Source organism: Culex quinquefasciatus, chromosome 1, assembly GCF_015732765.1.
Source record: "Culex quinquefasciatus strain JHB chromosome 1, VPISU_Cqui_1.0_pri_paternal, whole genome shotgun sequence".
In the NCBI taxonomy this organism is placed as follows: Eukaryota; Metazoa; Arthropoda; class Insecta; order Diptera; family Culicidae; genus Culex; species Culex quinquefasciatus.
Window position 1 is genome coordinate 52419043 of NC_051861.1, and position 26988 is coordinate 52446030.

Below are 26988 nucleotides of genomic sequence, written 5' to 3' on the forward strand. Positions count from 1 at the left end.
CCATACAAAGGGGTATGCCCTGTTCGTGGACTTGCTCTTAAAGATATAGCCACCAGAAGTTTGATTTTAGCGAAATATATGAAGTTTTTCGAATTTTAATAATGGTGACCATGAGTAACCATTTCTTAAAATATTTTTTTTAAAGTTCTGAAAATTTGCTATTAAATTGTCCAAGAGACATTGAAGATTGGACCTTGCGTTGCTGAGATAGAGTCGCTGTAAGAAAAAGAAACACGAAAATTGTTTTCTTAATCTCACCAAAACAACCCACCATTTTCTAATGACGATATCTCAGCAACTAATGGTCCAATTTTCAATGTTAATACATGCAACAGAGACCACAAAAGACCCGGGGGTCGTTAAAGTGGATTACTTTGCTTTTTGCCTCTGACGGTGACTTCAGGAAACTGCATGCGTGTTAGATTCGTGAGTATGTAACTTTTCTGCAGGCTGAGACAATAGCGATATTTTTCGCAATAGTTTTAGCAAACTGTACCACGTTTTGGCGATGATTCCCCTTTCCGTGTTGAATTGTGGCATCCGGCATCTTATTTTACCCACTTTTGTATTACTTTGCATCCTCTATGATCGAGAGGTTAAGGAGTCTAATCTAATTTAATCTAATCAGACCCTAACGCAGCCAATCTTTCGAAGGGATCCTGGGGAGTGCCTTAGGTTAGATGACGCCTAGCACTCTTCTTGTCATTTATTAACATTTGTAGTGCGTCATTGCATTGAAACATCACAAGCGTTAAAGCGGTCAACCTACTGCGTAAAGCCGTATCGCAGAGATGACCCATAATTGGGTTGAGTTTGAGCACTGAGTGTTCGAACAACAACACAATTCTGAATCGACAGAGGAGGAAGAAGCTTGGGGACAAACCACCATACCCAAGTAACATTTTTTTCCAGGAGTTCTACATGAGCTCTTCAAGATAGCTACAGCATAGCAGTTTGGACCGCGGTAGGATAAAACTATCTTCAAGTACTCTTCCAAACTCCTGAAGAAGTTTTGAAGAGAATTTTATCCTACCGCGGTCCAAACTGCTATGCTGTAGCTATCTTGAAGAGCTCTTGTAGAACTCCTGGAAAAAAATGTTACTTGGGTACGCTCCGAGATTTGGTTGTATTCGTTGGGAGCACCATGCTAAGAAGGTTTAGTACTCCGGGACCCTCTAGGATGGGACATTGTATTTCCACGAATGCCCTGGACTCTATTTGCCGTGATTATAGCGCCACAACTCGCTCTCTGTAACAGTATTCCTAGTTCCAGTCCACGCTCACCAAGTCATCATGGCCTAGTGGTTAGCAGTTTTGCTTACCAATTCAAAGGACGGGGGATCGAACCCCCCGCCTCGAGCGACTTTGCTTTTTCGTTCATATTCATCATTTCAAATTTATGTGTTCTTAACATTCTCGTTGAGAGCAGATGGACATCGAACCCAGAACCATTCGCTTACAAAGTGAAACACCGTAACCAGTCAGCCACGGCCGCTCCCCTATGATCGCGAGGTTAAGTAGTAAACAGAAAATAAAAAGTGCGCTCTGCTTAGTAGGTCCAAAACAGGGACATCTACAATATTTTGATGAAAATGATTTTCAAATGTATAATCAAAATCTCAGAAAGTAAAACAGTACAATGCGATTTAAAATTAAAAAAAAAATCAATAGATACGAAATCGCTTTGAAAAAAAAATTGAAATCCACACACAAACGGATAGCTACTAACCGAATTAGGCCCTCCAACTTGGGAGTTGGCGTCATACGTCATGCCGATAATTTAATCTTCCTTTTAACTCACGGCATCCCTTTTACCACCCACCCAAATACGGCGTGCCCTCCTGCCAAAGTGTGCAACATGTAATGCTCTCCGGGTGACAGTTAAAAAGGTGTCCCCAAATTCCCAGTATTGCTATCCAGCCGAATCTCTCTGAGGAGGATAGAAACCAGCAAGGGTGGAAAAACAAAAGTGCTTCAGTTTTGGCAAGATCGGTGTGGTACGGGGTGAGTGTGCGAAAAGATAATAAAATGACTCGAGAATGGTGAAGAATTTTGACGAGTTGAGCCGATTTTTCTTTCCCTACTTTTTTTGTTGTTTGACGGAAAGATGCGACCAGCATCAATATAGCTGGTTGGTGTAGAAATGATGGGGATGAATTTGCTAGCAGATTGATTTGTCACGTTTCGGTTGCGCGAGTGTGACAAATGGAGCTCACGTATTCAATTGCGTTTGTCTTTGGCTATTAAGGTAACATTTTTGGGGGGCATTATTATGACGTCTCTCTGACGAATGTAATGGAAAATTAATGGTTTCGTGTGCTAGCGTGAAAATCAAATCGATGTGACAAATGACAGCTTGATAAGCATTGCTCGATTTTTCAAGGGAAAAAAATGATTGACCATGGCAAAGTTGATTTTTTCAAGAATTTTAATGCTTCATTGTGAAGTGAAATCATGGTATTACGTAATGATAAGTAAAATTCAATTTTTATCTATTTCCATTTTGTGATATGGTCCTATTTATACTTTGTAATCTTCTCTTGTTTTTATAATTTTTGTGCAACAAAGCTAAATCATTAGTTATTGAAATTCAATGCTAGAAAACATAACCTTTTTCAGACAGCTAAGCTGAACAAACCATTTTCTTTACTTTTCAGACTATAACAACAAACCTATTAATCTGACCAGTAGTGCGGTGCCTCTGGGGACGAGCAGTCCTGTTTTTTGTGTTATTTTCCGTCTCTTTTGTGTCGCTGTTCGAGTGCATGGGGTGATTGGCCATTATAATTAAATAATGGCATCAGTAGTGCGGTGCCGGTGGAGACGCTTAGTTCTGTTTTTTCGCGTTATTTTCTGTCTCCATTATAATAAAATAATAGCAACATAAGTGTAGTACTTTTCGGGACGCGCAGTTTTGTTTTTTTTTACCTTCTTCTTTTTTCATTGTTTTTTTTTTCACTCGCGTTCGTTGGCCGATGAGTTTTTTTTAGTTTTCTATAAAATCGTACCTATTTTTTTTTAGACTAGCAAGTCGTATTGCTGGATGAGGTCCTTTCTATATCATCGATTATCGGAAGGCACGCCGTTGAATATGTTTTAAGGCGTATGATATAAAATCATATTAATAAATGAAGCCCTTCCTACACCACCGTTGACTGGAAGGCACGCCGACGGAGAATTTCTGGAGAATCGCGGTCGAATTAATACTATATTTAAATTACTAGATAGCTATCTTTCAACAGCCGGCTGCCTAAGATTTTTAAAATTTCAACCGATAAACAAATATCTTATGGTCGCATCACCTACCACAGTGAATCCTGACCTCATACCCATTTTACTAACCCCTCAAAACTCATGTGATAATTTGTCGGAGACGCAGCCGATTTAGCGGTCCTCATCACTCAAGTATCGGACTAACATTCCCATCCACTTCCCCGTGTCTTACCACTGGTCGTGGCCGGCGTCGGTATTGATCAGCACGACAGAGACCTTTGAAAATTGCGAAGGGGTGATGATTGGTTCCTACTTTTCATTTGTGGTCCACGGAGCAATGTTTGGGGGTCCTGGTCAATAACGAAGTAGCAGCTAGGGGTATATGTGTGGGAATGTCAAACACAAATTTTGAAAGCATTTTGATGATAACGCAGAAATAAAATGGACTAGATTTGAGGATGAGGAGTAGTAGTAAGCGTAGCTCACCAAAGTTGGCCTGGGTTCGGTCCCAGTCGGCCTCGGTGGCATTTTTCGAGAAGAGATTTGTCTACCTTCTGTTGGACGGAGGAGTAAATTTTAATCCCGATCTTACCTAGTGTTGAGGTCGTTAGCTCAGTCAACACAATTACTTTTTTTAGTTTGAGGATATTTAATTATTTTGATCAAAATGATAGTTGATGAATAAAAATACGATCTACCGTCAGTGAGGGTGTCATTGAGTCTGGGGGGTGAGATTGGGTTAAAGTGATGTGTTTCTAAATGAAACTAGTTGTGAGCAATTCTCTGAGATTTCGGTCATTCGGTCATTCTAAGCCTTATTTTGTACTTTCCTCTCGAAAAATCAACTCTGTAGTATTTTTGTTGGAATTGTTCAAAGGTACCCAAATGTTTTAAAAATCTCTACTTCAAACATTGTAGCATATCAATACGATTCTTTCGAACACTGTTGCATGACTTGTTTTTACCATATCTTTGTATTTGAGCATCATTTAAGTTTCAGTTGACCCAATGGAACCGCCTCTAAGCGGGGAGATTGAGTCAATTTTCAAACGATTAGCATTTATTCATCAAATTTCACCATATTTTGGGAAAATGTTAGTGAGCTATCTAAGAACAATTCTACGTTAAAAGATTTTCGAAGTAATTTAAATTGTTTTTTTATAAAGAAATTACTAATGGTGCATCGTTTTTTGACCCATAGCCACCCTCACTGAAGGTATTTTGAATCAACACATTACACATTAACATTATGATTCAATCAGGCACAAAAAAGGTTTAATTTAAGAGCGACAAATATTTAAGGTTTGAACAATGTCAATAAACAGCGCGCATGCAACATGATTCGATGTTTTCTTATACATGCTTCATCCAAATTTCACAGCATAAATAAAGGCGTTTTCGAAAGTTATGGTACTGCTAAACTTAGTTACCATCATGCTGCCATAAACCGTCAGTAGTGGTGACTATGGGTCAACAAACGACACACCTCTCGTAATTTCTAAATAACGAAAATAATTTAAAAAATATCGAAAAACTTTTTACGCAGAATTGTTCTTAGATAGTTTACCAACACTTTCAAAAAAAATGTAGACTTTAAAAAAAACTCTAACTTAAATGCCAATCTATGGAAAATTTACTCAATCTCAAGCCTTAGAAAGGTTATCATTGGGTCAAATCAAAATCAAACCATCCACTTTAACGTGGTGTGGTGTGGTGGTGTGTGGTCTTTTGTGGTCTCTATTGCAAATTTCTGCTCGAACCTAGGAGTCCAACGCCTTGAATGGGGAGTGCACCCAAACATACGTTTACTCCAAGGAATCTTCCACTCTAGGGTTCGAACTGATGACCTTTGGATTGCGCGTCCAACCGAGTGAAGGAAAAGTTGATGTTTTCAGCAGCGGTGTTGTAAATTCTGTAGCATTTTAAATAGTGGACGAATCTTTTTGCACTCTACAGCCAAGTTGTTCCCTAAAGCACGGAAAATGAGCTCATGAGGTTTTTGAAAAATGCAAAAATCGTTAAGGGGCTCAACAGTGGCAAAAGCCAAAACGCACCTATTTTACGGGTTAAATCCCATTTAAAACTCAAATTCAAAGCGCCAGGTCCTGTCGCAACCAATCAAGCCCTTTCTGGATTCGGGCTCAGTACAGCTAGGTTATCATGCCCTGAAATGCCCGCAAAATTGACCCATTTTGTTTCATCCTAGTAGGGGAAAGTGGGGCAAGTGTAACAAGCTAAGGAAATGCTCGTTATAACCCATTAAAAACTTTAAAAAATTTGTCGGATTTTTTATAATCATCATATTTAAGGTCTTGACTGAGACTTTGGTAGAACAATTTTTTTAAAAATCCAGTTTTTCAATTTAAAAAAATGATTTTTAAAATATTGATTTTCCGTACGTTCTACTCAACTAGTGGGGCAAGACGAACAACCGGTTGGGGCAAGAGGAACAATGCATGAAACAACATGTTAATTTGCTAACAATTGAACTGTTATCACTTAGATACATCAGATTTTTTTTTCCAATCCCATTGGAAAAAAAAATACATCAGATTAGAATGTATTTGAAACATTTCTTTCATTTTTAGATTAAAAAAATAGTATTTTGCTAAAAAATGTATAGCTTTTACGAAAAAACATGTTTCTTGGATGATAAATAGTAAATTTTCATGATATCACTATATTTTGTATGGACATTTTTTTTAACAATTGTTTATCAGTTTTAAAGTACTTTTATATATTTATTTCACAATAAAATATGTTGTTGCAGCAATTCGTATTTTTTCTATACTAAAAATCCATATGGTACACTTGCCCCACCAGAACATGATTTTTGAAAGCTCTCAACAAAAATAACCATAGGTTAAATCATACTTTATAATAGGTGCAAGTAATTGGTAAGGACACTACTCAACTAGAAAAAATAGCATTTTGATAAAATGAGCCTTAAAACGAACCCTAGGCCTTATTTTGTGCTTTCCAAATATTACAAGAAAACAAAGGTTTTGAAAACAACTTCATACAATCTTATGCCCAGTGGCGTTTACGTTGTTTTGGCGGTTATGTGGTAGTAGAATCAGCTAATGACATTGCTAGCAACAATTCTTCATACTGGAAATAATCAAAATTGTAAAAATTGCTGCCGTACGAGAGATTGTTCCTCTTGCCCCATATGGTCGTCTTGCCCCACCTTCCCGTGAGCAGTTTTATAATGAAATTGTAAACAAAAAAAGATGCACGAGAATAGGACCAGCAAAATCTTAGGTTTGTGCATAACCTTATGACATAAAAGAGAGACAGAGTTGAAGAATATTCTTGTCATTGTCCAGTTTCTTGTGTACATGACCGCTGAAATGAGTAATGGTGAGGACTGCAAATCGCTGACATATTTACACTCACGGGCAAAATTTATGACGCGCTTTATGCATATTCTGTTTTAAAAGATATGTAAAACTTTATGCAAGATGAGGATGCCGATTTCATGAGCTTATGTTCTTGTGTACATGATCATTTTTCATTTATGAAATCATTATAATTCTAAATCAGGCTTGTGATATAAAAGATGATCAATTCATGAGTTTATTTTTTTTATTTTTTCATATTAAAACCTAACTTAATACCTTATTCTTACGCTACTCTAATGACTTGATTTAGAAACCTTTCTTTTGCAGAGCCTTGATGTCCTGATCTCCATAATAGTCCTCGCTGGAAAAATTGAAAAGTAAAAAATAATCGTTATTTACGGGTGTTGTACACTAAAAGATTAACATCTAATGCACAGTTAAATTGTTCGGCAGTGAGCACATATAATCAGCATGAGTGGAAAGTGCATGCAATCCGTGCAATTAATGAATTTAAACTAAAGTTTCTGATTCTCTGAAACTTCCACGCTAATCGGATCTCACGTTAACACACATACACTCCCTCAACCACACAGATGAGCAGTGCGGATAGAACACGCAATCGAATGGCTTTTAATTTGTTTGGAAAATCAACATTAAATAATTCACGTGCACGACGGTAATTTAATTACATTCCTCGCTCAGTTGTACTAAATTAGATTAGCTCTCGCGTGCGTTTTCAAACAATAAACTCGTTTATTTCGTCAGGTTCCGAGAGCCCGCAACAATATACTGCCAATTTACACCCACCCACACACACACACACACTTTCTACACACTGCAGCCATTCATTGGTCCTGTCTGATCTTCATCGTCATTCGCACACAGACACACACACACCACTCACGGACAGCAGCATCCATACAATGAAGCGCGAAATGGTTTGGTCCACCGATTGGATGCGCGAATTGGTTTACATTCCAACGGACGGCCGGTACGATACATGCGTTAGGATTAGTAGAAGTGTGTGTGTGTACGTGTGTGCGAGTGCTAATCGAATTTCGGCACGTTTCTCAAACAACATCAAACAGCATCGGCAAATTAATTAATTTGATTAGCAAAGAGTGAAAGCGGCGAAAAAACAAATCATTTCACACAGATTCGCAGACTCAAGGGCACACACTGCTGTCGCCAGTGGCTGGTCTGCTGTTTTGTTATTATAATTCGATGGACGAAATGGTTTGGGGTGGAAAATTTGATCTAAAATTTGTGGATTAACATCGAATTGAGCATTTGCCTTTCACACGACAAAATTTCAATGCTGGTCAAATTTATAAATCTTGGCTATTTTTGACTTCCTCGCCTTACTGAGGAAAGACTATAAATCACTCGAAAAATGAACTTTTTAATTAGACCTCCTAGACCTACCTTAATTTTTACATATCGACTCAGAATCACCAGCTGAGCAAATACATTCGCAATTCGCGCATTTCATTTCGTCTTGGGGTCCCATATGTCTCTATTAACATTTATAAGATTTAGTAAAGCACATAAAAAGTTATGCTTTCAAAACTGCTGCATATAAATTTTACATTCTTGCAAAATAAAGGGTGGTTTTGCATGAAAATCTGCTATATTTTAATTTTTTTAGAAGGGTTCTGAAATTTCCTTTCTTTTGGATTAAGAATGTTCAAGATCTGACTTTAAAAAATGGTCTGAATTTGTATAACCTCAATCTATTTCCTCTACACACTTCACTGAGGAAAGGCTACAACCTCAAATGGTCGAGTCTGATCGCCACGAAAAAAAAAAACCATGTAGAGGAATGCAATTTTTCTTAAAGGCGATGTTTGTAAAATCTTGACAAAAAGCCTGTAGGCTGTCTGTGTTTTTTTTTGGCTCATCACTTATTGTTATCAAGACTTCTTAGGTGCTGCGATCACGTTAGAGGCGATTCATAAACCATGTGGACACTTTAAGGGGATTGGAATCACTCAATAAATGAGAGGAAGGCATCAACCACCTAATGGGGGATTAAGTGACGTTTCATTTCTTTTTTACAAAACTAGGTTCAATGAACCCTCTCATATGAGCCGAAATCAAAATTTTCAAAACCTGTCTATAAATTTCGTATGGTCATAAGGATCGTTTTCCCATCATCAACTATTTTTTTCAAAACTTAGGTCTGAAAGGGTGATGAAAATGTTTCGGTTACTTAACACTGGAACGCCCAACGCATGTCCAACTTACACGGACGCCCAAGCCTCCCAGGTGGAACGGTAACTTCAACTCGCTGGTTCTCGGGCCTAACTCAACCGATCTAGATGATTCATCTTTCCAGTGATTTGTTAGGATGTCTAGATGAGTCTAGAACTTTGCAGAACTTAATTTGATCAAATCTGTAATTTCTGCGACCGAAAACATGTTTCCACCTTTTTTAAAAAAGACCGCCTCTGCGGAATTTTCGGCGTTTTTTTAACACGTGGAAAAAAAAAGTTGGAACGATGATTTTGATCGCAAAAATTACAGATTTGATCAAATTAAGTTCTGCAAAATTCTAGAATCATCTAGACATCCTAACAAATAACTGGAAAGAAGAATCGTCCCGATTGATTGAGTAATCCCAAGTAACATTTTTTTCCAGGAGTTCTACAAGAGCTCTTCAAGATAGCTACAGCATAGCAGTTTGGACCGCTGTAGGATAAAACTCTCTTCAAGTACTCTTCCAAACTCCTGAAGAAGTTTTGAAGAGAATTTTATCCTACCGCGGTCCAAACTGCTATGCTGTAGCTATCTTGAAGAGCTCTTGTAGAACTTCTGGAAAAATGTTACTTGGGATGTGTTTAACACTGTTTATATTAAAAAAACTCATATAAAGTTTTCGGCAAAACGGATGATCAATATCAATCAATCGTAGGGCCTCGTGGCGCGGTGGTTAGCGGCTTCGGCTGCCGATCCCTAAGTGGCTATGAGGCGCGAGTTCGATTCCTGCCTTATCCCCCTGGCCTTCTATCGGATGGGGAAGTAAAACGTCGGTCCATTTGCGTAAAAGAGGTTTTGGGTGACTCACCACACATAACCTTCGGACGCCTAGAAATGAGCAGAAACTTGCAACAGAGCCCACAGACCCGGGGGTCGTTAAAGTGGATTGCTTTGCTTTGGATGATCAATAAATCAATTGTCGATGTTTAAAAAAAAAATCAGGAAAGAGAAAATAATTATGTAACATTAAAGATATCTATCTCATACGGTGTTTGAATACTTTGATTTAAAAAAGATTTGATTTGAACATCGGAAATAATTGGAGCAATGATTATTAAATCATTTCACGCCGAATTTGGTACTCAGATCGGATTGTTGTGATATAGATGTATTTGGAAAATAACTCCAAATCAAGGGTTTGTCACCCGAAATCAATCGATTCAATTCCCTTTTATGTTTTTTTATAAAATTCAGCTTCATTATTTATTTTTTTGCAGTTGAAATTTAATATGTACTGCTACACCCATTGCTTCTATACGATGCCTACAAAGTCCAAATTAACTTTATAAAAAGGGATTAAACTCAAGCCATTAACAAAAAAAATGCATTCTTCTGCTTTTTTATGAAGAACATTCTATTTATTTTTTTTAATGTTGCAAATCATTCTTAAATAAATTGGATTTTAGCAACGAAAACATGGAAAAAATCAAACGCTTGTTTTATATTGACTACAAAGCTAGCAAAATGTCAATAATTACTATATAAATATCAGATTTGTTTCCTGGTGGTCAGTTATATTTTTCTGAACAGTGCATAAGTGCATAAAATCTCTTGTCACGAAACAGATTTTGAAAAAATACTTATTTTTTGTTAGGACCAGCTTTTGAAGGCCTGTACCCAGCTCTAGAGAACTAGAAACTTCAAGGTTATTGCGCGTATTCGCTAAAAAGACACGCGGCAAACCAGTCTCGGAACGACGCGTCGCATGTTTTTATTGCAACAATGTCTACGGCATATTCTGAAATGCCGCATGGCGTGTACCTTTGAGATAAGCAGACAATATATTTATTCGACTTTAAAAGCCATTTTAACAGGCCCACAACGACTTTTCAAAATTGTACAATGAAGAAAATACATTGAATTACATTTTCAATGTATGAGTAAGAAATGCTGCTGTTAAATAATTCTATCTTTTCCAGAATATCTTTTTAGTGGTTAATTTCGCTTGAATATAGGTTTTATAAATAAATGTTAACGGGTCACTTCCACCTAAAACGTACACAGCACTCGAAACCAACATTTTCTGATCTAGCTCAAATTTGGTGGGGCTGTTGATACCATCAAAGCAAATAAAATCTACATTTTCGTCCAAATCGAACCACATTGAAAACTCCAACAATTTTTCTGCATGGATTACATTTTCAGTACTCAAAATATGGTGAAATTTGAAGAACTCTATCTTATATGCCAATCGTTTGAAAATTGATACAGTCTCACCACTTAAAGGGGGTTACATTCGGTCAAATGAAACAAAAATGTTCACAAACAAAGATATGGCCAAAAGAAGAAATTCAACAGCGTTACTTTTTCAAGGTATTGTATTGTATTGACATACAACAATGTTGGAAGTGGAGATTTTTAAACATTGATGAACGTTTCGAACAATTTCTTGAAAATAAATTAAAAGGTTGATTTTGTAAAAGGTCACTTTTCGCCAAAAGTGTTCCTTTGCTTCGGACAGCTGCCAAAATGGCAGGATTCGTTCTAGGAAAAAAAATCGATACTTATAGGTTTAAAACAAGGTTTTACAACTTCAATTCTTAATTGAATTTTGAGTTTTACGCATATTTTCAAATATTCCAGGTCAAGGCCACACAACATGGGATTTGTAGAATCATATTGTTTCAAATCATGTTCCACTTAATTTGACATTTGACTTTGTTCTCCCCTCAAATTACCAAAAATCCCTTGTTGTTTTGTAATACAATCACGCTGTTTATTGAATCACTCCGATAACAATTTTCCAGGCAACTTCCAAACAAACAATCAATAGGCACACCCACATACGTGCAACAAAATCTAGCATCAAACAGTGAACCGTTCGTGGAAGTCACAGCATCGGTATTAGCACACCAGAACGAAACAACATAAACAACACCGGTTAGCGGAAATCAGTGCGGAAGAAAAATAAACGATTTTTTGCACCTAGACTACCAAGCCGAAAACCTTCGTGGAAACTTTCTAACTGTAACATTAAAAATGAAATGATAATAAAAGAGAATAGAGAAACATGAAGCAAAGAAAAGAGAAACAAGTCAAATCTCAAGTTTCTCTGCTTGGTAGTCAAAGTGTTAAACGCCACTCGGTTAGCACGAGGTTAGAGGGAAGAACAGGAAACACACAGAGCAAATAGCCAGTCTCAGGTCCTTGAGAGCCATTGCTGCACTGAGGAAGGGTGAGAATGTGGGTGGTGATGTAACGTACAATTAAACAGATAGAAAGATAGAAAGGGCTGTAATGATGGGGTTTGTGACATAATGATAACTAGTATGGTAATGATAACAGAAAAAAGGAGTAAGTAACAGCGTTTTTGTGATTTTTTTAGATTTTCCCTTTATTTTATCGTTTTTTTTCTTTCTTAGGTTTTTCTCGGTATAAGGTTTCCAATTTTTACATACAAATGAAATCTGTATTTTTTCATAGAAAAGTTTGAAAACTTGTTGTTGGTGAGGGAATATTCCTCAGTCGGTGTACAAGTAAACTTGAGAGGTCTCTCCTATAGAGTAGGGTAGGGTGTCGTAGAGAACAGTAGAACATAAAAAAGAGTATCGAAAAACAACAGAACACAGGGCGGGTTGGGTGCAATTACGTCAACTTAACTAAGGAGGGGAGGAAAATAAATAAATTAAAAATTTTGTTTCTCTGATCTAGCGAAGCTCACTTTTCTAGAGTTTTAAAAAATTTAAAAAAAACATATCTCTTTAAAAAAAATATTGCTCAGAAGTTGAAGTTTTTTTCATAGAAATTTCAGCAGATTTGAGTATTCCTCTCTGACTATCACTTAACTAAAATCTTTACTTTAATAACAGTCTATAATCCTCCGCGCGGGCAGCAAGCAGGATGTTGATCGGAGGATCTTTCAAGTTTAAAAAAAATATTACTTCTTAGAAACTAGCTCCGCTACTGTCCCTAGCGTCTAGGTCTCTGGGTCTTCTCGAAGTACATTTCTCTGTAGTGTTTTTTTGTGTTTCTATTTTGTTGTTGTTGTTGTTGTAGTTTTTGTTTTTTTCCTTTATTAAATTGTTAAATTTTATCTCTCTCTATCTCGGATTTTACAGTTTAGTTTTCCTTCTGAGACGGACGGTTGGATTTGGAATGAGGCTTGATAGCCTGAGCTCCACCCTGGTTGGCCAGGCCGGCGAGGAGTTCGCTCTTACGGATGCTTTTCAAGTCCAAGTCACCGTAGTAATCTTCACTGTAGGGGTAGGTGAAACAAATGCAAGATGTGAGGTTAAATGTGATGCCACGTGTGGTGAGCACGGGTGGGTGGAGGGGTTGTGGTTGTGGTAAGTGTTTCTCTTTTGCCGGAAATAATTAGTGTTTAGAAAACTGATGATCGTGGTTAGAATTTTGAGTACAATCAATACTAGTGACCAATCTGTGAGTTGAGTTTGGTGGGGAATTTTTTGTTTAGATTCGTGAGACAAATTTAGTAATTTTGCACAAAATTGCAAGGTTTTCTTACCATCCGGGAACATCCTCGGGATCTTCGCAGTTTCCGGTTCCGTCAGCGTCTCCGATCTTGAACACGGTTCCGATCGGGCATCCGTACTCGCGGGCCACTCCCTCCAGGCAGATGTAGTACTTACGGCAGTCCTCGGGGTGGGCATGTCGCGAGAACGATCCGGCGTTGGAGATTTCACCGGCAGCAGGGCAGGCGAATCCGTTGGCTACCTCTGCAAAGTACAAGAAATGTTTTTTTTTAAGTTTAATAAAAAGAACAAAATGTCTAAATAAATCTGATAGAAATCAGTTCAGTGATTGGTAAACAGTTTTTTCGAGAAACTTACCCTCGTTTCTGCACTCCGGCACCTGGTCAGCCCACATGCAGACTCGCGCTTCACGGTCGTAGGCCAGTCCGGGGGAGCACTGGTAGCGCGAGGCTTCGCCGTTCCAACAGTTCCAGAACACGTCGCACTTGGCACCGTCCGCGAAGATACCGTACAGACGCTCGCAGTGTGGAGTGGAGATTGGTGGTTCTGGAAAACGTGAAAGGATCTTCATTAGTACTTTTAGTGTTGATATTTTTAATTGTGGTTGTGTTGTGGTTCAACCGACAAAGTTCCAAAATATTTACTTTCACTACTAATGGTTTATCTAAAGTGTTCAAAACATCCTTTTCCAAATGTCACACGTTTGGCAAATGCTTCAATATTAAATTTTCCAGCTCCCAGAATCCATTAACTATGCGAATTAGCACTGCACCACATCAGAAAAACCATATGCACCCCACTGTGAAGGGAAGGTGGATGGGGTAAAACTCTCTAATGTGGGCATAAGCTTCTAATCGCTCGTTCACCTGCCATTAGCCAACTCATTTGAACAGCAGCAGCAGCCCGCCGAGCTGAACTAAACTAAAGAGCCACTTGCTGTGAAGAGTGTGCGAACTGTTTCAAAATTCATAATTTGCTCAACCGCAAAAATTGGGCTTTCCACTCAGCTCGGCTGGCAGTTGCAGAGTGCACGCACCCCCCCCCCCCTTCCCCCAACCCTACCACATTAAATCGTGTGTGTAATCGACGTCTAAATACTTGCAATATTCATCGTGCACCACCCACGTGCCGCAGCTGAGTGACTTTCATACACACTCACATATGCAAATGTCACTGAGAAAGTTAGGACGAACATTTCCAGCAGGCTTATTGGTGGTGGCCAGGTGAGGTGGAAAAGCCCAGTGAACAGGGACGAATTTAATATAATTTATGAAATTTAATTTATTGCATCCATCTCTCTCGCTCTCGCTCTCTCTCTCTCGCCGCACTCCGTATGAATGAGCCCGGCAAGCAGATTAGCAACACAATTTGTGCATACGGGGGTACATATCGCTCTCTGGTAAATTGTATGCAACGCCATGCCACCCCCCCAAACCTTATCCGGAAAGCAGGGCAGTAGTAGTAGCAGCTGGTGTATTGCTGGCACGGTTCCTCCCCCCGGTAGGTGTTCTTTCCGCTTGGCCCTGGTCCTGGCACAAGCAGAGCTAATCCCCATATCCACCATACTGTACCCGGGTTGGTTCCCGGGTGGTAGGGTAAAGGTAAGCATCAGCGCCACACCGGAGCGGAGTGCCAAAGTGAGCATTGGTACGCGTTTGAGTGCACTCGGAAGGTCGTATGCACCTGTTTTAAACACCGCAAAACACTGATTTTAACTCAAGATTTACTTGAAAATCACCAGCAAAGCAAATGTGCTACGTCCTATGAAATAGTTCCAGCGATAACGATTATCGCTATCGATCAATATCGATCCGTGTCACGGTGATTGACTGGTTTTATTTTTTTTTTTTTTTTGCAAAATTTTATGGTTTTTGAGCTCAAATATGAATCAAAAATTGCACTAATGAGATATGGGAGTACGCAACCCAAGATGGCGGTGACGAAATTGTGAGAAAATCATATTTGTTACAATACATGCAAGTTTGACTTAATTAGGATTTTTGTAGTTATATTTGAAAAATAATAAGAAATACGATTTTTGTATGGTTCGGTTATACTATTTTGTTTTTATTTTGAAAGTTGTAATACAATCAAAAATTTACTAGAAAAGATGAAATTGAAAAATGGTTTGAAGATGATGTTTGTAGCAAAACTTCAGATACATTTGATTATTAATAATGGCTCAGTGATTTTTTAAGCCAAAAACTTGCAATTCTCAAGGGAAGCGTAATTCCAAAACACCAGATTTTCAAAGAAATTTCAAGGAAATTCCGCGGAACGTGAAAAATGTCCATAAAACCGGGAAAATCACAATAAGTTCATTTAAGTTAATTCTGCTTTATTCTTCAATCAACTTTACTTTTATTCAACTGTTTTAGCATGAAAATAGGTAATAGATTTTTTCTATTTTTTTGGCCGATTTTTGCGTGACTTACTTTATGGATGACGCCTTAAAGCAAAAAATAGAGTGATTTTTTTTTAAATTGATTTTTAAAATGCAAAAAAAGCAAAGCAATCCACTTTAACGACCCCCAGGTCTTTTGTTGGCTCTGTTGCAAGTTTCTGCTCATTTCTAGGCGTCCGAAGGTTATGTGTGGTGAGTCACCCAAAATCTCTTTTGATTTTTAAAAGGCATTGCAAAAAAAAAAAATCATTTGATCAATTCACGAAAAAAGTCCCAACTGAACATATATTGAATGAAAAATTAAAAATTGTACATGAAAGATAAATTATATAAAGATAAAACAAATGTGTAGCATTTATTTAAAAAGCTTTTTCTACTCTCGCTTAATCAACTGTAATTAAATTTTATCCAATTGATTGTACTTGAATTTATTTGTAGTTTAAAGGGCCTCTAAAACTTTGCATTCTGTCATCAGTTGAGCAAATTGTATTCTGATTAGTACAACAAATAAACATGAATTGAATTGATTTGAATAAAAAAATGTATTTTATATTTTTCCTTCCAAAATGAATGATGATATAACTTCGACCTTTTGAAAGACAAGCTTTATAGAATATTCCTAATTTTCTTGATTTCCTTCTTCAAAAATGTCAATATAAATAACAAGCAGCAAAATTATGCTTTGTAACGGGAGCTGTGTGAGTTGGCGGGAAATGACCCATCTGTGCTCCATATAGCGATTTGTAGTTTTTTTTTAATATTTTTGTTATCTATCGGAATTTTCAGATCATTCTAACAGGTTACATCAAATTAATACTTTAATCATCCTACCCTTGGAATTTTGTGACATTTTAATGTTTTAAATTTTAGCTGGCTTAAAATATTCAAATTTTCAATTTTATTTTTGAAGTTTATTATTTTCTTCTTAAAATTCAACACTAACAAAATTGGCAAATTTGCGGGATTTGGCACCTTTCAAAAGGTTCATGTTTTGTTCAATTGAACAAACGCGGAAAATACGCCGCTTCCCACATCAATTAGGTAAGTTTGAACTTCTGAATCCACTGCGCAATAATAACACCCTGTGCCCCAGCAAATCCTGAAGAATGGTGTTTAAGTCCCTCTGTAGAACCCATCATTATTCCGAAAACCAGCTGGCGAGGTGCATACGGGAAGTCACTGGTGTATAATTAGCTGGATTTGGCTCAGTTGCCTGAGCTAATACACGGCCAGAATAAATAAATAAACAGAGCCAGTTCCGTTTGCTAGCTGCTGCTGCTCGTTAGTCGGTGGTGGGTTTTCCACAAAATCAAGCCAAAAATATTTATTTTTGGCAAGAGAGGTGCGCGCGCGCGCGATTCAAAGTGCACTGACACGTGTCGTAATTACCTAGCTGTGTGCGGTCACCACAGTCGACGTTGTGCAGGTAATCACAGTTCTCCGTCAGATATTTGGAGTCTGACGCGTCGAAGGCCAGTCCGTTGCCGCAGGTTTTCAGCTCGGCCACGTTGTTGTCGCACTTCCAGTACTTGTCGCAGGATGTGTGGTGGGGGTAGAAGCCAAAGTCGTCTGGACATTTGAAGCTGTCCTGGGCCACCGCTAAAAATAGGGAGAAAGGGAGAGAGAATAAAAGGATTATTAAAATGACAAAACCATAAAGTCACAGAAGCCGGAAATTGTACTGGAGGGGAAGCGCCCGCAAAATGGGTTTGCGGTTCTGACCGTAAAATTTTAACCGCGTAAACTTGACGCCCCCGCGTAAAACGGCACACAACTTTTGATTAAGCGCGATTTTTATCTGCCGCGTGGAGCCCGCTTCATGAAGAATAAACACCTGCCCTGTCTTGAGTCTACGAGCCTTTATTGAAGTTCAGAGAACAATGTGACTGGTAATAAATGAACTTCTAAATTCGATGGATTGCCACACATTTTCAACTTGTATGTGAAAAAAGTAACGAAAGAAAGAGACCAGGAGAACAAACGCACGCTCGAAACTCTCACCACTTTGCCTGATGAAGCTGTTGATTGAAGATAACGCGAAACGGTAGACGAAGCGTGGCATTGCGACTCGAAGAATCTACATCTTTTCAAATCCTGGCCCTCGCCACCATCATCTTCCCGTCATTCAGAATACCCTGTGAACCGCGAACTTTGCGGGGATTTTGCGTCTGTTTTGTGTTCCCGCTGCTTCTTGAGGGTAAATTCGCGGAAAATTGCGACCAACATCAGCTTGCCGACGCAGGGTTGTGCTATGTTGTCATACGTAGGTTTTGAGACCAAACTTTGTATGCAGCAATGTTTACATGTGTCCGTAAATCACCTCTCATCTATTTTCGATAAATTATTCAGATTGGCTCGGTTGCCACTAGTTCAATATACAAGTGTGTCAAGATGGCACGACAGCAACACGATGCGGGACAGGATATAGAACAGGCAATGAAATGATTGATTTCTGTCTGGGTTATGCGGTGAACTCAACGCAGGCTGGCTGGTATCTTCCGACTGGAAAAAGCCCGGATTAAGCAACCTTGGACTTGCTTTGCTTGGAGGGTCGGAAATTAGGCTGCAAACTTCAAGGTTTACCATCGCCCAACAACTGGATGGTATTTCGAAAATTGTCATCGAAGCAATTGCGGCCTTAAAGAGGACGAAGCGTTTCAACAACAATCGCGGTACATGTCTCTTTAAGTTTTATTAACAACCATAACCATTAGGGTGGGTACGTTTTTCAAAAAGTTCTCGGATCATGTTTTAGTATGGTTCCCCTTGCAGGGCATGCCCATAGGGACTTCCATGCCAAATATCAGCTCATTTGGTTGTAAACTGGCTGCGCGCATCAGGGTTAAAGTTTACATGGAAATTACTATGGGAAATTGGAACTTTTTGTTCAAACGCTCCTACAGGTCTGGGAAAATCGCGCGCCAACTTCTGGTATGGTCAGGCCTATGGGGAATGGTCTGGAGAACACTTTTCCCGAAGAGAGCATATGGATTCGTTGTCCCTAGACCTGGCGCATCGGCAAACAATCCGATGTCTCCGGAATCAACGGTTTTCCCTTAAAAAGCATCAAATTTTCCTTAGCATGCTATGAAAGCTTGATGAACACCGCGACGCTATATGTCAGACAGCTATCACGTGGTTGAAATATTTGCAAAAAAAATACAAATTTGCTATGCAAAGATTTTGAATTCGACTAAATAATATCAGAATTACTCGAAATGATCATTTTATACTTAAAAGAAGGTTTGTAATTAAATATTCCAGCCGTTTCTCACCCACGTGGTAGCTGTCTGACATATGGCGTCGCGGTGTTCATCAAGCTTTCATAGCATGCTAAGGAAAATTTGATGCTTTTTAAGGGAAAACCGTTGATTCCGGAGACATCGGATTGTTTGCCGATGCGCCAGGTCTAGGGACAACGAATCCATATGCTCTCTTCGGGAAAAGTATTCTCCAGACCATTCCCCATAGGCCTGACCATACCAGAAGTTGGCGCGCGATTTTCCCAGACCTGTAGGAGCGTTTGAACAAAAAGTTCCAATTTCCCATAGTAATTTCCATGTAAACTTTAACCCTGATGCGCGCAGCCAGTTTACAACCAAATGAGCTGATATTTGGCATGAAAGTCCCTATAGGCATGCCCTACAAGGGGAACCATACTAAAACTTGATCCGAGAACTTTTTGAAAAACGTACCCACCCTAATAACCATAGTTGAGCACCGCTAGGGGGTCCAATTTAAAAAAAAGAACGGTTAACCAAAAGTGGACCAATTCACCGCTATATGTCACTGGCACAAGGGCACTCGGCTGAATACTTTCAATTTCTGAATCGATTCCGACTGATGTGGGTAAATTAGGTGAGTCACCGCGCTGCCCCCACAATGAGTCATGCATTGTTTGCTAGATTGTTGCCTCTGACGCAATTTTGCACTGTAGGAAATAACTGAATCGATTTCCAAATCGTTTGACAACGATTTTTTTTTCATAACTCAAGTTAAAAAATGCTAGAACTAACTATAAACTATGACGTCAAATCATCGGGCATGTACTGTACTGTTGTTGAATCTCAAAGCTAGAACTTATCACAGTGCATAGACTAGAATGCATTTTTTTTCTTGCACAAAACCAGGTTTGCTAGCCGACTATGTGGTGAGTACAGTGTGAAAAATTCAGTAGCCACACTGCAGAAGGCAAAAGATCGAGTGCACCTTCGAAACACGGTGAAGGGAAGCTAATAATAAAATCAAATTTATAATGCACCAAATCCCTCCTTCTGAAGTGCACTGTAACTGGAACAACGTGCACCGATATGGCGAGATTTGGCGAGAGGAACGATACATTGATCTCCTTGAGCTACCAGGTATGGAGTGTATACTTGTTTGGAGATGTGTGCTCCTTCTAGGAAGATTGCGAATCGTTGTCTGATTTAAACTCTTGCATAAGTTAATCTTATTGATTGTACACCCAAATATCTGTCAATTATCTAGACTGAGGTACATTTTGAGAAAGACAAACAAAAAATCCTGGTTGACATCTTTAACAGGGATTCTAGAAAGATCTTTCAAAATTTTCCAAACGTTTATATTCGACATAGTTCAAAAAGGAACTGACTCTTTTAAAAAATTTAAGCAACTTCGAGTAAATTCCACGAAATAGTAACAGCAGCAAATTTGGCAATCTCATTCTAATTTACATCAAATTCGCCCCTGGTTGTAGTCACGCCATACGGTAGCTTTGTTGAACAACGTTGCATCAAAGAAGAGGTTCAAGTGAGGAGACTAGGTTGGGAACATCATACCAGAAAGGTCTTGTGCTGTTCCACTTTTCTTTTCCCTTTTATAAACTGGCAGTGAAATCGCTGCTGCACTATCACCGGTGTGTGCATACTATGCTATTGTACTACACGAGAAGAGAGAGCTGGTATTCTGGCAAAAAGGTAGAATCACAAAGTTGATGTAATATAACAATCACCTTTTGGCAATTTCGTTACCCAGCGAACGCGCGAGCTCGCTTCAAAAAGGGTTTTGCGCTGGGAGGTGGGTGGCATTTCTTTGCCGAAGGTACATCGGATTTGATGGGGGTGGAGGAATAAAGATAATGCACGATATTACAAATAAGCAATAACAGAGATAATCTCCTGTGTTCGATGTCGAGAGCTGGCTGCCTTTCATGTTGTGCAACTTTACAGAAAGGGTTAAAGGAGCTTTGTCTTATCCACAGGGGAGCGGGAAACTGTGTCAGTGTGGAATCTCTTTCAACGTTAAAAGTTTTAATGTTGCACTGCAAAAACAATTTTGAAAAAATACATGGAATGACATGCAATATCTATTAGCACAGTATTCAAGTCAATTTCTTACGAAATTTTACACACATTTCATGCAGAACTAGCAATTTCACTGTGCTACCACATCATCAAAGCGCCGATCTGGCAATGAAAGTGATCTTTGAAAGGAAGCAAGAGGCTAAGAGATTTCGTTATCGCATCAAACATCTCGCTCGCTGTGCAAAGTCAGTTTTCCACCCTCAAATTCATCGCCACCAGACATTATGCGCGTTTTGCATGGATTTTTATGCTATTCCTGTGCCTGGTAATTTCCCTCCAGCACCCCTCAAAAACAATGATACAATTTTGGCTCGCTGTAATTACAGAACTGGTGGCAACGGACGCGGTGAACGAGTCAATCGTTTGGGCGGCCAGTTTCCGGGGTTTGGTTTCACATTTCACAAATTGCAAGTGAGTATTTTTTGTGGAATTAAAATGTGTCAAATATTTAGCCCACGGCATGATTACACAATAGTTTTGGAAAATTTATACAAGCCGTGTGCAGGTTTTTCACAGAATCGGTATTGACTAATAGAGTTGGTTATGGATCGGAAAATGAAATTGGTTGACTAGTTACGATGGTCAAATACAAATTGAGTGAACCTTTTTTTTATGGAAAGTTTGGAAAAGTAAAAAATTGAAATATTATCTTTGATTTGGATGGAGTGAGTTAATGTTGATAAAGTTTGAAGTTTTTGTGTTCAAATTAGTAGCCAGATATGTCGCATATTGATGCATATGACTTAGGGTTTTCACAAGATTATTATAATGTGCAAATCGACTATAAAACAAATAAATTTGAAAGGACAAAACGTCGGTTCAAAGTCTCTCACGATGCTTAAAGCACAACCTTAGGCCGATGCAAACATTTTTCAAAGTTTTTGTCTCACGGTTCTGGCTGGTGTCGAGAGGGGTGGGGGGGGGGGGGGTTGGTTAAAAATTATAAATATTGTAATAACAAGCCATGGTTTCAACATTTGCATGGTAAAAGTGTTTTAAAATGAATTGTACACTAGTTCAGTTGTTAGCTTTCAAAAATTTAAGAATTGACAAAAACAAAAAATATAGTGACAAAATCTTTTCGCGATAGTGAACATCGAAAATTTTCAAAAATTCAAGGGATTTTTAAATCAACCCAAACATGCTACAAATGATTCCAAACGCAAGAGAATACATTTTAAATTAATTAAAGCTGATTGAACTTAATTTTCCACTGAAAGTGTTTTGCCCCCTGATTTTTCAGGCCAATTTTGAAGGGGGAGGACAAAAAATTTAAATAAAATTTGTAACAGCCATATGTGCTTTTAATCAACATCTAGCAAATGAATTTCCACTCCACCGGTCTGGTAAAGGAGAATGTCCTCCCACACCGTAGATTCAGTGCCATTTACATCAAGCAGCAGCGGCCGTCAAGCAAACTGTTGCCATTTTCGCAGTTCGTTAAGATCAACGCGGGGAGTGAATACGGTAAACATCAGTCAAATCAGTCCTCTGTCGGGACGTCACCGGCACTCGCCAGCTTGCAACGGAGCAGCAGTGTTGCCAAACGAAACCTCAAACAATAAAAGCGTTCGAGCATGTAATAACAGCAGCAACAACAACACAGCACACAGCAAGAAAGGACGCGATCTCATCATGAACAGCAGCCAGAACTCATTTCGCCAAGTGCCGACGGACGGGGGCGTACGTACAAAAGCAAACTGCAATTTCTTCGAGGGTGGTGGTGTGTAGGTTGCGAGTCACGCCAAGGGTTACATTCGTTCGCGCCAACCAACCCTTACCAGCGATGACGACCCAGGGTTCATAATGGTGTGCATATATTTACACTCGACGTCGTGTCGTCAGCGTCGACCGGGAAGTGTGCACCCTCGTACGGGGCGGCGGCTGCTGGACCACTTGGTGGCCTGGTGCCCTGAGAAAGGTGGTAGACTGCCTTGGAATTGCATCTCGTCCCCCACCACGCGGACGCGCGGTGTGAAGTGGATGATTTTGTGAAACTTGCACTCTTAAGCGCGCACACACACACATTCCACTAGAACGCGTGTGTGTATGTATTTGTACAACAAGAACAATCTTGTCTAGGACCTATAAACACGAAAGCCAATCTGCACTGCATTGCCTTAATTGGTGCACTAGCTGTGCTGCTACTTTGATGCTGGTGTTCCGAGGAACGGTAAGCTGCAGTCTGTCTGAAAACCACGCGCCAGGTGAATTGAGTTCGTACGGATCAGATTGCGGACACGCGCTTTCATATGCACAAATGTGTGCGCTGTGGTCGTGGCGATGGCCGGCGTCTATTTTAAGTGTGTTTAAGAACGCTAAGTGGACCTCTCTGTTGGGAGGGATATCTTGTCGGAACTCGACGTCGATTTGAATGCTTAGCATGGTGGTTCTGAACTCTTGTTTGGCAACGATTTCGCATCAAATTTTATCATATTATAGGGTAGGGTAGTTATCAATGAGACACTTTTGGTTTTCAACTTTCAACGATTTTTTTTTCATCAGGATGTTTTAATTAGCTTTTTGTTGCGTTTTCTTTCTTTTAATATGTTCTAACTTTGACCAAAATATGAAATCAATCCGACCTCTACAGCCAGAGTTATTCAACTGACAGGTGAGGAACAGTGAGACACTCTACGAAAATCTATAGAATCTATAGTAAAAACTGACTTAATCCACCTATGTGGTTGATGCCTTCCTCACTTTTTACCAACAATGGGTAATATGAGTGGTTTGGACACAGCTATTTTTTAGATCTAGAAAAATAAGTACACAGATATAACTTAAGTGGTCATAACTCCAGACAGGGTTGCCAGATCTTCAATGTTGCGGACATCGTTTGCATACAATATAATGAGATCCTTCTTCAAAAAAGTACATAAATATCACTTAGGTGGTCGTAACTCGGGACAGGATTGCCATATCTTCAATGTTGTAAGCTTGTTGGAAAAGTCTCTCGATTACCTAACCAACGATGGGGTCGGGTGATGGATCCGGACATCGTTTACATACATTTAATTGAGATCCGGCTTCAAAAAGTACATAAATATCACTTGAATGGTCATAACTCGAGACAGGGTTGCCAGATCTTCAATGTTGTAAGCTTGTTATAAAGATCTCTCGATTACCTAACCAACGATGGGTCGGGTGATGGATCCGGACATCGTTTACATACATTTAAGTGAGATCCGGCTTCAAAAAAGTACATAAATATCACTTAAATGGTCATAACTCGAGACAGGGTTACCAGATCTTCAATGTTGTAAGCTTGTTAGAAAGATCTCTCGATTACCTAACCAACGATGGGTCGGGTGATGGATCCGGACATCGTTTACATACATTTAAGTGAGATCCGGCTTCAAAAAAGTACATAAATATCACTTAAATGGTCATAACTCGAGACAGGGTTGCCAGATCTTCAATTTTGTAAGCTTGTTAGAAAGGTCTCTCGATTACCTAACCAACGATGGGTCGGGTGATGGATCCGGACATCGTTTACATACATTTAAGTGAGATCCGGCTTCAAAAAAGTACATAAATATCACTTAAATGATCATAACTCGAGACAGGGTTGCCAGATCTTCAATGTTGTAAATAGTCGCAGTTTTTCGTTTTTTTTTTAAATAAGTGCTCGTGTTTGTCCACTTTTGAAAAAAAAATTTTTTTGAAAAGCTGAGAAAATTCTCTATATTTATCTTTTTTGAACTTTGTTGATACGACACTTAGTTGCTGAGATATTGCCATGCAAATGTTAAAATACAGGAAAATTGATGTTTTCTAAGTCTCACCCAAACAACTCACCATTTTCTTATGTCGATATCTCAACAGCTAATGGTTCGATTTGCAATATTAAAAAATGAAACATTCGTGAAATTTTCCGATCTTTTCGAAAATAATATTTTCCAAAAAAAAAAAACCTTGTAAAATCTAGTAGGCGTTGTATTGAAAGTTTGGCCCATTTGAAATGTTAGTCTTGATTTTAAACTTTTGAAAATATTTTTTTCGAAAAGATCGGAAAAAACGAATGACCGAAATCTCAGAGAATTGCTCAGATGTGTTTCTTTAGTAAACATGATTTTTTTAAGCTCAACACCTTATTAAAATTAAAGTCTATGACTTTTTTTTTCGCAGAAAAATCACTTCAGATTATCAAATTTTCAGAAATTTGGTTGTTTGGAGGTTCTATGTAGGTTCTAACTTCGGATAACCGAGTTTAGACAGTCCTTAGCCGGTTATACATACATTTTCAAATCATTATCAAAGATTGTTTGATGTGGTTGAACTTCAATGTGACTGTTGATTTAATTATTTGCCTATCGATTTGAGTTCAGGATATTGATTAAAGTTGATAAACTGGCATCCCGTTTTACCTTAAATTGTTATATTACCGACCCTTGGCAATAATGACTAAATACTACATTAAATTTGAATCATTTTGTGATTTGAAAACACCTTAAGTTTTGTTCGTGTAACAATTATAAAATTTGTGTTAGTGCAGGTGGTCTACCATTTACTGATCGGACGCTTACAAACCTAACCAATAAATTAAATTCGAAATTTGGCAGGGAGGAAATAAATTTTTTGCAATGTGTAATGAGAAAATGGCCACATCTCAAAGGTAGAATAAAAAGCTACAAACCTGAGTTTGGCGTTGAATTCAAATGATTTAATTTGCATTGAAAAAGTCCAATTAGTTCATGTAAGAGCACATTTAAAAATACAGGTTTTAAATCACATGTTCCTCTAGCCAAATTTATAATTGAATTTATTGGTGAGGTTTGACAGCAAACACGAACTAATGCACATTTTGATCAGAAGTCGGAGTTGTATTCGAAAATTTTCAAACAACTTTGAAAGGGAGTCTCTGTTAATAATCATTTTAAATGACAAACAAAAAATTCAAATATTACTATAAAACTTACAATTATATAGATTGTTTGTAAATATCTAAGTGATTGTCACATTAACTGCCGAAAACTCCAGTCCGAGCGATACCGGACCCCTCTTGACTAGTCATAATCAATGATAATGATTAAAAGGATTCTCAGTGTATGAGAGGGACCAAACTAGAAGGTCCACAAAATGACGTGCACCTAGAAAATCAACAAATTAAAGACAAATGCTTTTTTACAAAGTAAAAAATTACATGCAATACGAACAAGGACGGAACCGCCCTCCATGAAAACTCTTTCCAAATAAAATATTTTTAATCTTCATCTTTTTTTCATAATTTTCATCATTACTATCTGCTAATTAACTCACTGATACTATTTTTGGTAAGTGCTTCTGAGCCATAAAAGAAAATGTAGCCCTCTGATCAGCCTGATTATTGACAAAAGACCAATAATTATTTGATTTTTATTTTTTTTTGCCGATTTCAAAGGTATGTTTAACAGTTGTTCGACAACTTATAATCACACCCTTATTTTGAAGTTCGTGTTTCACTATAAAACTGCATCCAACATCATTCAATTAATGCTGAGATTTCACGGAAATTTCAGAGCTTTTAATTGCTTCACCGCCAATTCATCACCATCCGGGCACCAGAATATGTTCGATGATAATAATTAACCAATAAGTAATTATCACAATTTTTATCACCCCCTCACAATCTATGATTTATGTTCACACTTTCGAGGCACCACCGCACTATGGGGTTTCAGGCGGCCATAAATCGAAAAACCGACATACTCTAATTATTTTTTTGGTATTTTTTTTCGAAAATAAACATTCTAACTAAGAAAAATCCGGAGTTTGAAAGTTGTAGGTTCAAAATTCACTGAATTGCAGACCTTCAAAGGCGAAAATGGTAAGAAAAAACATGTTTTTTTTACATAAAAATGATTATTTTTCATAGTTGTACTGTGTAGCTGTTTATGTATTTTTTCCTGCATCATTATATATATTCAGAAAGGTAATTGATTCAACTTTTCAATAACATTTTACAAAACACACTTTTACAGCCTAAAAAAAAATAATAAAAATCAAAAAAGATGGATTTTTATTCAAAA

At 38.3% G+C, this 26988-nt stretch overlaps 1 protein-coding gene across 2 annotated transcripts in view; it reads right to left on the minus strand.

Moving 5' to 3' along the window:
- Positions 1-6787: 6787 nt before the first annotated feature.
- The window catches only part of LOC6039291 (protein obstructor-E), a 35261-nt gene continuing 15060 nt past the window's right edge, over positions 6788-26988 (minus strand). Inside the window, exons 2-5 of one of the 2 annotated variants that reach the window (XM_038248103.1) lie at positions 17043-17252; positions 13607-13795; positions 13282-13492; positions 6788-6918 (exon numbers count right to left, since the gene is read on the minus strand). In XM_038248103.1, coding sequence (XP_038104031.1) covers positions 6864-6918; positions 13282-13492; positions 13607-13795; positions 17043-17252 — 665 coding nt within the window. In that variant the 3' untranslated portion in view covers positions 6788-6863. Of the gene's footprint in view, positions 6919-12546; positions 13012-13281; positions 13493-13606; positions 13796-17042; positions 17253-26988 lie in introns of those variants that run through there. The other variant, XM_001848873.2, reaches the window with a different exon arrangement.